The sequence below is a fragment of the Neodiprion fabricii genome, chromosome 3, assembly GCF_021155785.1.
Source record: "Neodiprion fabricii isolate iyNeoFabr1 chromosome 3, iyNeoFabr1.1, whole genome shotgun sequence".
Classification (NCBI taxonomy): Eukaryota; Metazoa; Arthropoda; class Insecta; order Hymenoptera; family Diprionidae; genus Neodiprion; species Neodiprion fabricii.
In genome coordinates, this window is record NC_060241.1 from 21,492,317 (window position 1) to 21,505,723 (window position 13,407).

General features: G+C 35.6%; 1 protein-coding gene across 2 annotated transcripts; it reads right to left on the reverse strand.

Annotated features, from left to right (window-relative positions):
• Nucleotides 1–566: 566 nt before the first annotated feature.
• Nucleotides 567–10,182, reverse strand: LOC124178743 (nuclear cap-binding protein subunit 3-like). Of its 2 annotated transcripts, none has more exons than XM_046562335.1 (8): nt 9,624–10,182; nt 6,349–6,503; nt 5,120–5,271; nt 4,600–4,995; nt 3,487–3,890; nt 3,078–3,227; nt 2,360–2,628; nt 567–1,834 (listed from the first exon to the last, which is right to left on the reverse strand). In XM_046562335.1, the coding sequence occupies exons 3-8, from the start codon at nt 5,211–5,213 to the stop codon at nt 1,696–1,698; spliced, it is 1,452 nt and encodes a 483-aa protein (XP_046418291.1). In that variant the 5' UTR covers nt 5,214–5,271; nt 6,349–6,503; nt 9,624–10,182; the 3' UTR covers nt 567–1,695. The 2 variants fall into 2 exon arrangements, with proteins under 2 accessions (XP_046418291.1, XP_046418290.1); XM_046562334.1 differs by lacking the exon at nt 9,624–10,182 and adding an exon at nt 9,001–9,412.
• Between the last annotated feature and the right edge of the window lie 3,225 nt (nt 10,183–13,407).

A 13,407-nucleotide genomic window follows, 5' to 3' on the forward strand; every position in this document is an offset into this window, starting at 1 on the left:
TACAAGATAGAGTACGTCAGCCCGCTGAAAAAACGAATTTAAGTTTCGTTTCGTAAAAGTCTAGTGACGAAATTCCGCTCTAGATGCAACACGGTTATTGTAGAGTGACATTATTTCAACTTCATTAATTGTAAGTGTACACGTTGTTAGATCTTTATTTTCCTTACAAATTTCCCGATAATATACTGTGATGTTTATGTATACTGTGTGATTTTCATACAAGATTTATAAAATGAATTTGCCTATTACAGCCGTCGACGAGCATTCAATAAATATTTCTATAAATGAACCTGCCTGGCTGTTTGTTTTAATCACTAATAGCAATGAAACCTTACGAAAATATTTATTAAATTGTCAACTGTTGACAACAAGTAAGTAAACACAGAAAAAGGATTCGTTGAATTTACCAAGTATATTATATTCAGTTAGAACAATTGTTTCAGCTCAAGTATTTTTAATTGAAACAAATGAGTAACATTTTATTTCGATAGTTAACTCTCTCTAACCAACAAACATCGCCTTAACAAGTCATTTGTTCTGAAAAAAGTAAATTCGACGTAGAAAGATTAACTCTAGAATAACTTTATTTTTTTTATTTATGATCATGACATACAGGAAGTCGACTAAGAGTATCAGGTAGTGTTTGACAAATCCTGGAGTGTTACGATCCATTATAAAGGAAATATACTTTACAGTTCAGAATACTAACGTGTTTGTTTCTTATTCTTTGTAGTTATTAACTACACGAACAGCATATCGGCAAATCTCCAAAACTTTCAACTTTCAAGGGTACTCAAATTGATGGAGTTCAATTTATAGCGTCTCATAATTTCGAATCAGCAATAACACTGTGAAAATCATCTACAAACCTGTCTAACTCTGAGGCTACAGGTACGCAAGTAGTTTTACAGATACAATACTACTTACTATGCCATATTAACTATGCCATATTAACAATGTCATAGCCGAAAAATATTACCTAGTACCAAGTCAATAGTTAATCTGGATACCAGAAAACTATTGATATTGCCAAAATGCATTCACACCTGTAAGCTTTTTATCAAAACTCAGTATTAGTAACAAATTGAGTCCTTGATCGAGCTATATTGATCAAAATTTTACCAAACACCCAAAATCCAAGTCCGAATTTATGTAAGTATGACAAATGTTTATTGTCGAGCAATTTCTTTTCGACTACAAGACGCATAAGAGCATGCACTTTCTAGTTGGGAACGATGCTTGACAGGTCAATTTATGCATACAAAGACATAGAGAAAGAAGGGGAACTCTATATCTGTATAAAGATCAATGAGTAGAATAACATTGATAAACTGATTGTCATTTCTGTGTTCATAAATTTGATTGTTAGCAGGTACAAGCCGCTTCATAAATTTTGTTACCTCACGCAGTGCTAATTGAAACACCTACTTCAATATTTGTTGTCTTGTAGCCAGTTTTCAGTATACTGGAATATTTCTGAAGTACTTTGAGCTCTGCATAAAACTTTGTCCTACATTATTTTTCGATATGTTTCAAATAGTGAAAATTAAAAGCTATGATAGATTTGCCCATAAACCTGTACGCATGCATGTACTTAATGTTAATCATAATTCCCTCTACGACGCCAATTTTTTATCAATTTTATAAAACCTAACTAATAGCTAGTCACAACTTTACCATTCATGGGATAATCAGTCACTCAGAATCAGTGTCGCTGGCATATTTGTCATTTTTCACTTCTATTCTAAGAGGGGATCGTCCCCTTGTTTGTTTTCCAAGCCGCGAGCGTAAATCACCTCGCAATGTGTCTCTCAAGTCCCCTGTTGTTGGACGTCTTGAACAGAGGAAATTAATTCATACCACAATGCTCAAAAACTTTTATTACTACTGTGATAAATTGCTGTTTTGCATACATATTTTTTATAAACATTACTAAAATCATTTCATTGGATTATTTCACGGGTATTCAACTAAAAGGCCAAAATTAAACCATGACATGTCCCATTTTTCTTAAAACATCAAAATATGTTATAGTCCACTATAAATTACGACTTCCAGAGCCTTGATGTTCATTGTTTTGCAGCTATGAAATGTTGCATAAGGGCCTCTCAAAGTTGTTACAAATAATACTTACAGCATACCTTGGGTACATATAATTTTCAGATTTTGTTAATGTCTACGAGACTTGAAAAGAAAATGATAAGCCGCAAAAAACAATGTTATAGAAATGAGAAAAACCGTATTTACAGATATAATTTCTAATCGAGATACAGAGTTGTACTTTTGTAGAATTAAGAAAAATGTTTCTTCAAATGCATCGCCCTTATTAACTATGAATTAATTACAGATGTCAACTAACCTTTGCTTGGGTTCGTCACCGCATTCAGTTTTCTTATTATTTAGCCTTGCCCAAACAGTAGAGGCGACACGAGGTTTGTGTTGAACCACTTTAATCACACTTCCACGAGGACCCTGGACTTCCTTTTCGCTTCTTTCTGATTCGTCACTTTCTTGGTCATCATCTGTGTCGTTAAGACTTTCATCTTGTACATCAACTGCTTCCTCAGGTGTATCAACAATTTCACCTTCTTCCTCTTCCTCTTCCTGTACCTCTTCTATGCATTCATCCTTCAAATAGATCAATTTTGTGCGTAAGAAAAACAAAGTATATGTTTCTCTCCATAAATATGAATCAATTAATCTTATTGCAAAATATTTAAACCAGTCTTGGATATTTTACTTGCATACATTCTCACTTCCGTCAACAAGTGTTAAAGTAATGTTATCGCACTGATAAAGGATATTATTTTGAAATACATAAAAGGCTATAGAGGGTGCAGAGGTAACATTATTCTCCTACATGTATCGACTCCCATTTGTATTTATAATGCAAGGTGAATCGGTTTTGGCACAAATATTTTGTATCACAACTTCTTAGCAATCTTCAATCAGTGATTGTGGAAATAGAAGATATGCATTCATTGCAGACTGATCGGCATGTGGCACAACTTATTCACTTTTAAATAATATCTAAATACTAAATACTAAAACCTTGCACTAGATTCATCTTCCCTCACCTCAGATCTACTTTTCTTCAAAGAATCTGGTACAATTTGGTTATTGGTAACTACAACCTGAATTGCACCACGGAAAAGATCAGGTTGATTTCGAGAATTGCACAATCTGGATCGTAGGTCATCAGTTCTGGATGCCGAAATTCTTGCTGCCTGCAATACATGTACATGTTATGTAGTGAGAGGCCATGAAAGTTGAGAATGCTCTTCAGCATTTATTTTTTATAGTTTGCGAGATAAAGCATTTTTTGCAAACTTTTCCCTGATGTTGAATTTAAGGGTCTCTATTCTACAGAATTTATAATTACATTAACCCCAAATATAGCTATGTCTTATCTTTGTTAAACTAGCACCAAACTCATTATTCAGTAGTACGGTTTTATATAGTTGAGATGCAGAATATAATTTATACCTGATGTTTCAACTGCAGTCGACGTTTTTGAACTTTTTCCTCTTCGTCATCGGCATGCATTCGCATTCTCATTACTTTACTTCGTTTACACCATTCCTCATCGCTCTCACCCTGAGAACTGCTTTCTGATTCTTCCGAATGATGATGTACCGCTTTCGATATTGGTTTCAACCCTAGTCGTTCTTTTACGTTGTTGCTCTGATCTTTAGTTATATTTTTAGCAATACAATCTTCTTCGGTAAAATCGTTGATACCCCACGTTTGAGACAAAGATCCCCAAGGATTTTTCGAATTGTTTTTATCTGCTTCTTTACTGACGGAGCTTTCCCGTTTCGGTAGTTTTCTTCCATGTTTTAGTTCTTTATACATACGTTTACGCGATTCAGTTAAAATTCCTTTAATACCTGAAAAAAAACTCAGCATCCAATTATTAAAATCTTTTCTGAAACAATTTGAATCACTGTCTTACACATAATCAATCATTTTATAAAATTGACCGCGAGAGTATAAATAGATATATGTAGAGCACGAAAAATAAATAATTTAATACGTGATTGATGTGACCACTGTAGGTCAACTTTATAAGAGTCGAAAATAATGTTGAGGTTCTTTGTGGAATAGGTCCGTTTTATACTTATATTTATGGTATAATGGAGACGAAAACTATGTATTACAACTTATTATATGTTGTGCTAAAACATTCGTCTATCTTTAGTTGAAGTTTGTTGGGGTCGCACAAATGAACAAAATTTTCTAGCTCACTTATGGAGGTGAGTGGTGTCTCATATGCTAGAAATTGCATTGAATAGTTCTGGAGAGTCAGGAAACAGTAGACACTAAAAATGGCGAACAATAGATTTGATACCGCAGATTAAGATTATGTGAATCAATGTTTTCGAAGCAAAATCAAACGCAAATCTGCGAAAATGAGAAAGATTTGGGCGCAGGATAACACAATACAAGTGAACATCTAGACTATGAGGATCAAGGTTTATTTAGAGATTTTTAATTTATTACAGAAAAATTCAATCTGACGGTAAAAATTTCAATTAATGGTGAAAAGTGTTCGAATGGTAGATATTGACATATAAATAAAAAAATGTTGAATCTTACCTCCAAAGTTAGGATTTCCATACTTCTTGTAATAGTCACTCATTTTTTCGGCTTTCGGTTGTTTTTTATCCGCTCGTGTGGCAAAACGTAAAAGAATACATTTAGATTTCGGACAGTCGATACCTTTTCTCCAAAGTCCAGGCGGTAGTGGACAATTTATATCTTTGCTGTGTATCGAATTTTCCGTTTTTTTGCCTTCCATTCCATCACCGATATCATCCTCAGACATTTCTATGACGCATTCTTCATTTGCAGCATTAGTATCATCATCACGACTTGGTGTATTCGAAGCTGAATTTTTTTCAGCCTTAATCGTTTCACCCAGGCCTGTGATTTTTTTCGAAAGTCGTAATAACGCTCTCGCAGCAGTCAAGTTATCTAGCCATACGACATTGCCTAAAAATCATAGAAATCGCGAATGAAAGAGAATCAACTCCAACACATTTCAAAACTTCTCATAACGTTTTTTTGTTTCTCATAATTGCGAAATACAAAAGAAAAATGCAACAATACTACTTACAAGATACATCATTGATCCATTCTATTGACGCTGGAGCAAAATCTTCAAAGTATTTGAACACATCTGTAGTGCTCATTTCTTCGGTTCCCCGCATGTGCAATACATTTAGTCTAAGATTTTTTACAGTATCATTTTCTTCTGTTATACCAAGGCTAGAAATCATGGTATGGAGACCTTAATAAAGGGAATAGCCAAGACTGGGAATTTAGGCCCACATGTTTTTAACTATTTGTTCCAATTTTCCAAAAATATGATACACTTGACAACATAAACCAAATTGTATGTCATGATAGCATTTTTAACTGGCTCCACTTCATATGCACTGGATGCGATTTCCCTAGTTTTCAACCTCAGAGCGCACCACCGGGTACAGCCAGTTAAAAATGCTCACAGTGTACGTAAGTGAATGTTGTGAAATTCAGAATGTGTCCATTTGAACAACTGATTTGAATACCGCGCTCATTTTACAAGCAATTAATATTTCCAAGGACTATGGAATGGATGGTTTTAAGAAAAGCGGGTGAAATTTGGGTATTTCCAACTCAACAACCTGTTATTCAATTCCATTGGAGTATATTTTAATCAGAAGTAAGTATATCAAACTTTATTTACATCTTCTTTCTATTACAATCAATAATAAGTAGCATTCTTGGTGAAAATAATGCTACCATTTTGCTCGGTTACATGGTGTGCATTGTCTACGATATCTCCCAAATGGCTGAACTGATTATTTACTTCAAATTTGGTGAGAGTTGTCTCGGGTAGTGCATTCGCTTTACCGCAATACCATTGTTTATGAAATCATCATATTTTTTTTGTTGAAACAATAAAGCAATCAATTTAAAACGGTCGGCATATTATTGAAAAGAAAAAACACAAGGTGGCACATATGAACTAAGGATGAACTATCCAAGAATTGTCTCCAAATTTGTAGTAAATTGGTTTAGCTGTTTTTAAGATATCCCGAGTAATGCATGACGTTCAACTGAGCAAAGTGGCTGATGTTATTATCAATAACAATGCTTCCTGTAAATTGATTCTAATAATATAAGTACAGTTCAAATCGAGTTAAATAAATGGTTGTCAAGATATAAATTACCAAAGTTTACCCAATCTTTCAGCGGTCTACTCGTATATCTTTTTAAATAACATACAGCACTGTTGAAGAAGCTTAAATAATGATAGTAGAATAGTAACAGATAGTAACATGACAAAGGTTCAAGTATTACCTATTATACAGTTCTGGTTCTTGAAATTCAGATGAGTTTTTAATGTCTTCAATAAGCCCAAACCGTTTAGCACGTTTCTCCAGTTTTATTTTTTCCTCTGTACTGAATGTATCTCCACTTGTGATCACACCGTCTTGTTCGTCAGGCGGTATTTCCTACAATAGTACCATCATATGATTTGTTTAATGCATAATTTTCATGTAAGACAATACCGCCTAAAACAAAAATTATTTGCAATGTATGGAAAAAAAATAAAACAAGCAACTCTTCCGTAAACGTAAAATTGACTATTAATCGATGTTTAGATCATCAAAATTAAATGACCGTTTTCAATCTGAACTTGATCATAAATATTTTTTGAATTTCATTAGGTTGAAATAAAATTTATGTACATTTAAGAACATTGTTGTAACCACTTTGAAAAGTCAGTACCAGTACATTAGATATTAATAATGATATACTCCCAAAAGATGATGTACGATAAAAATCATGCCAATTAATCAATTGCAATAATTTGCTGTAAGTAAGATGGATAGGGCAATCAATTTAATAATGTGGAAATAACAAAGTCGGTATTTCACATTTTGTGAGGATGAAGTTAGTAACATTACTGTGACATTGCAGGTTTAAGAAAAATCGATATTTCGCACCATTAGGAATGTCTGAAATTTAGTAAACCATGAAAAACAAAATATACTCTTATTTAAAAAAATAACCAACTCCTTGAAAGTCATTGCAAAATGGAGCCATAATGATATTTTCCCTGATGTTTCCTTACGTTAACGTTACTAACTTCAGCCTTGTTATATTTTAGGTGAAATAACAAGTAAGCAGGAGATTTGTATGCAGATTTAATGTTTTTCTGATTTTTTTCAACTTGTTTATTTGAAGAAGATAGATAAATTTTCGTGAAAAGGATCCGGCATTTATTATAAGGCGTAAGTAACTCATTACACGGCTAAATAGGCATTTTTTAAACATTTTTTATATTTGATAACAGTGAGATTGTTTTATGATTTTCCAGCATGGTAGCATTTCCTGTTGATGCATACAAAGTGTTCAAATGCATTGCGGTGGTCAACGACCAGGGTTCGTACGCACAGGGAAAACCTGGAAAACTGGGAAAACTCAGGGTATTTCTTGAAGCAGGGAAAAGTCAAGGAATTTTGAATATAAAGCTGGAATTTGGAGTCTGTCGAAGAAATAAATTTGTTCTTATACAAAATACTATCAATTTTAAGAAAAAAAAATGCACTTAAAATTTATTTTCACCGCACCACTTCATACATTCTATGTATATTAGTTAATACCAAACCTTCTTTCATTTTTATTTTTTTACGGATAATCTAAGGCTGATGTTTGTCAATAGATAATCAGATAGTAAGTTATTTACTAGGTAATATTGAATTATATTTCATATGCATATTTCTTGAAAGGATACTGGGAAAATTCTATTTTTAAGCTGGAATACCTGGAAAAGTCAAGGAATTTCAGAGTCCAAAAAGCGTACAAACTCTGCTGACGAATTAGAATAAAAATTTAGTATCCTTATATTAATAATTCTGCATATCGCTCAAGTTAATGATATCGCCCAACATAAACAGAAAGGTAAACACAGTAGGTTCAGAACTTGATATATTATTAAAAAATTATAGCAATGTTATTTGCACCAAAGGTAGTGGATAGAAATAAACGTCCTTACTGCGCTATAAAAATGAATCTGAGCAAATCCGAGTAACACAAGCTAAGATAATTAGAATTTTCAACATGATCAAATTCTGGTGTTTCTTTTGCGAAAAAATTTAACAAATAAGCAACTCCAGAATGAATAAAACTTAATTTATATAAGTACAGTAAAACAGATGTTCGTCAACAATTACGTATGTTCATTGAAGCATACTATTATTATATACATATATATACATACATATTATTGCGCGAGACTTTTAGAATGTTTTATAAGACAATTTGTGGACATCTGGACAGTAGGCAAAATGAGCTTGAGACCATTCAATTTGGATCAAAATGCCTGAGTTTAATCATGTTGAACTTTGGGTTGTAAAACCTTTTGCATGATTCATATTTTAACTTCTGTTATTAGAATTTGCTTGGATTCATTTCTATTATGTAATATGGTTGTTTCATTTGTGTGTACAAGCATCAGCAAAGATTTTGCCTGGTTTGCTGACTTTTGATACAGTTTTTTCCAATTTACTGGCAATAGTTTATGTGACGTTTACATGGTCTATGCGTGAATAAATTTTTATTAGCTGAATTGTAAACTAGACGTTTTGCTGCGTTTGCTCGCAGTACATAGTAAACTCATAACAGTCAATCCGAACATGTATTCCTATGATGATAAATAAAAGTGCCCGTACATGCGTTACATACAGATCATGCAAGAATGTCTTCAGGATGTCGAGTACCAACAGCATGGTTCTTATCTTATATGTGTTCGGGTTTTGAATCAAATAAAATATGAAAATTTACAAAAGCTTTAGGAACAGTACAGCAGAGACTGTACTTGTTATAACCTTAAGACAAAATTCAGGACACTAATACTTGAAGTGTAGTAATGCTTGGAGTGACCCATATAAGTTTACTCTGTGCTGTGAAAAGTAACAGCACACCAATCTAAATGATACGGATTACCTGAGTTGAAACATTATCTTCAGTACTGAGTTTGGTATAGCTCAAGTCACTTATAAATGATTTTGAGTCAATAGATTTATCAATCTCAGTCAAAGATACGCTCGTATCTACATCCATTGGTTCCTCAAATTGATTCATTTTTTGAGGTCTCTTCACTTTGGGTATCTGGACATACGATATCTTCAAGTTGAGCAGGGTAATTTGACAACAATTCCAGTCACTATTCCTTGATATTCGCAATCTTTTCCTTCCTCCAAGTTATCATAAATAACAGTCTAAGTAATAAACACAGTTCGTCGAAGTGTTGAAATAGCTCAGGTTAAGTTAGATGAGATTAAGTTGGATTTAGGTTAGGTTGTACGTATGTATAAACGCCTCAGTTTTCCGGCTAACTTGTTTCGGTTCGAAATAAAATGTGAGTGCAATTCTATACAAATTATGTGATAATGCATCTCATTTTCTCACTTCAGCAGCTGCGTTTAGTTTACAGCGTTGACTATAAAATATAAAGACGGTCAACTCTGGGCAGATTTTTGTGACCAGTTTTCGGCGGGCAAGTGGGCCCAGGTGGGCTTGGGAGCGTAGGAGGTTTCTGCTCTGTCGACTCTACCTAACGGACTCACACCGACATTCGTAGCAGCCAAAGCAGTGTCGGTATGGAAACTTGAGATTGAGTCGGTACAAAGAGAGTACGTATGACTACTTGTCGACTGCTACTTAGAAATGTCGATCAGCTGGATTATCCCCGTGAGAAGACGCGGCCACTTCGTCTCCGTCCTCCACCTCTTTCCGCCCCGCGTAAATCTCGTCATCATCGTCCTCCTCGACCACCACGGATCACCAGCAACCACCTTCAAAGACTTCCCACCCCCTCCAGCCGCCGATAAACACCTCCCGCCAACTTCTACCGCCTTCAAACACCTCCTACCACCTCCGAACACCTCCTACGACCTCCTACCATTTCCGAACATCTTGTGTATTTCTCGTCTGTAATGTAAAGACTAGAATCATTATACATCTTGTCGTATCATACATGATACATCATACATCATACATCATACATCATGCATCATGCATAGTATTAAAGTTCGAAACCAGAGTTTGGATGTTTGGATGTTCAAATATTCAGAAAGTGACGTCACCCAGAATTTTTTCTCTCTTGACGTCATCGATCTATAGTAATCAGCTAGCCGAGTTCCTCAGTTTGGAAACCACCGCGTAGTAGAGCGGACGTGTGAAAATCGCGGCACGCAGATTTCGAATGCCGGGTTCTCTACCTGCTGGATCCTGCGCTCCAGGTCCGCTTCCTGGTGCAACTCGACTTTCTGCGCTCAAGGTCTACTACTTGGTGAAACTCGACTTCAGGGGCAAGAGGTGGACGAGGAGGAGAACGAGGAAGACGAGGAGAACAAGGTGGACGAGGATGACGAGGATTTGTGCACTGTGAGTATAACATTCTAAAGTATTGAATAGAGTACGAGTAGGAGTAGAAGTAGGATTAGGAGTAGAATCAGGTGTAGGATCAGGAGTAGGAGCAGAATCAGGAGCAGGAGTGGAATCAGAAGTAGGTGTTGAAATAGAAGTAGGACCAGTAGTAGGTGTAGAAATAGGAGTAGCCGTAGGAGTTGGAGTAGGAATAGGAGTAGAAGAAGTAAGATTAGAAGAAGTAGGTGTACAAATAGGAATAGAAGAAGTATAAGTAGGAGTAGAAGTAGGAATAGAAGTAGTAGGAATAGGAATAGGAATAGGAGTAGTAGGGTAGGGTAGGGTAGGGTACCGCCTTGGCGTACCTTTTTCAAAATTCCATTTCATTTCATTTCTTTAATTTCTTCAATGCACAAATATTATTTCATCAAAATCTCATACTTTAATAACGGAGAGTTCCACCCCTCCTGGCAAAAGTCACGTAGAGACCAACAATGATCCCTAGTATTAGGTTCAAAATTGTTTCTTATAACTGGTACCAAGAATTGAGATAGGAGACTTCTGAGCTAGTAACAGCGGAGCTCAGCCTAATAATACCTCTCTTTTTAAGGCAAAGTTATCATTGATATTTAGCATAAACCATTCATCCATTGTGAACTAAATTAAAACAGATTACTTATCAGGATGTATGAATGAATGTGTGAACATTGTATGTAAATATCGCTTGTTCATATTTTTAATATGTCACAGACGAGATTGGGAATCGTCGGAACACCGTCGAAGAGCGTGAAGTAACGCTGACCATGTGGATTCGGGAACCAGGGGATCGCCCTCGCACCTCATTGGCTAATTACCGTTGTAACTTATTACAACTGCAGCTCCTTGGACCCTCAAGCCCAAGAAGCCGCGTCTTTCGTCTGTTAGGTCGCGAAAATCTTAGTTGTGACCGGCCTAAAGCCTCTTGCTAATCCGTCAAATTCGAGCAATCATATTATCCTGTGATTTGAAGAGACTCACTATCTTCTACGTTCCATCTTTCCTGTTCTTTACTAAATCTATTTATTTCGAGAATAGACATTTTTATGATATTCGGTTTCAATCAAAAATAACCAAATTCTGCCCAGATTCAATCCGGATCTGGTAATGTTAAGTGTTTATAATAATAACCAGTTACATTATCATCTTGAAATAATAATCGTTAGAATCACCTTTCAATATATATCAAAACCGCGAGTGAATCGAATTGACATTTTCAACCATAGCTTTCGATAGTAGAGTATGATTCTAAATTTACAAAGACTAAGTGCTCAACGTTAACAACATTCTGACTCATCAACCCTTCCGATCTCGAGGTGAGGCCCTCATCCGGAAATTCTACTGACGCAGACCGACACGATCCAACGGCTCTCAATCTCGCCGTATTACATCTAAAGATAAGTCAATCCGAGTGCTAATCTTCAACATTGAACGAATTCTCATGTTTTCACCTGTCTAATCAAAATTTACTATCATAATATCTAGTCGAAAGTGAGTTGGTGGCTATCTTCACTACCCCAATTAAGTCATACGTATTGTTTCCAAGATTTAACCAACAAGAAATAACAACAGGAAATATAATTAATTTAAGATAATCTAAAAAGAGAGATACAATACAATAATCAGGACCCGCTAGTTATAAGTATCGTTCAGGATAGATGTTCTTGGTATCTAATAATAATATTATTAGAATAGAATAACACACGATTTGCTCAAACACGCAAACGGTCAAATTTAGCGACTCTGCAGCTTCCCTGCATTTGAATATAAATTCGTCCGTCGGCGTGGATTTTTATATAAATTCAAACACTTTATACATTGTTACGTCATTATCAACAATCACTGTTACCAGACATTTCAATTACCATATCGTACCAAATAAACTTTATCTTTTACCAGTTAAATCAGTTCGAACCATTTATTTTGAACGACAACCTTTTCCCACTTTGGTTATTATAAATTAGCCTCAATCATTTGAACAAACCTCACAGACCTGTACAGGACTATAGCAACACGATCCTACCAATGACCGGCTTATCGAAAGGTAGGTCTTTTTTGGATTTGATTTTTATTCATTGTCGCTACGTGGAAGCTTGATTATTCAATTAATCATTAACTACCACGGCTGAGTACATTCTCACCCCCACGTAAGAAATGCAAAGGGGTTAGCCTTACTTTTTCTTCATTTTTCGAACCGAAAATTTTTGATCTCAGATTCGATTTAAACGACCCTTACCTGACTAAGTGGACCCTCAGGAACTCAGAAAACGCAGCAAAAGAGCGTAGGACCAAGAGGAGAGAATAGGCGAGCAAAAAAGCACCTGCTGAAAAATGTCGAAAACTCAGGTCATCATACATCATACATCATACATCATACATCATACATCATACATCATACATCATACATGATACATCATACATCAAACATCATCATACATAGTATTAATTAAAGGTCGAAACCAAAGTTTGGATGTCGGATGTTCAGAAAGTGACGTCACCAATTCAAAATCAGCTAGCCGAATTCCTCAGTCGGGAAACAACCGCGCAGTAGAGCGGACGGGTGAGAGTCGCGCTCCGCAAATTTCGAGTACCGGGTTCTCAACCTCCCGGATCCCGCGCTTCGGGTCCGCTACGCGGTGAAACTCGACTTCCAGGATAAGCGCTCCGTGGTTCCTCGTTCATGTTTACAATAAATTATTTCAATTCGTTTTTCGCGCAATCCCAAATTCGGTAGCTGTCAGTCCGCTAATAAAATTTCTCGACTTCCAGGATAAGCGCTCCGTGGTTCCTCGTTCATGTTTACAATAAGTTATTTCAATTCGTTTTTCGCGCAACCCCAAATTCGGTAGCTGTCAGTCCGCTAATAAAATTTCTCGACTTCCAGGATAAGCGCTCCGTGGTTCCTCGTTCATGTTTACAATAAATTATTTCAATTCGTTTTTCGCG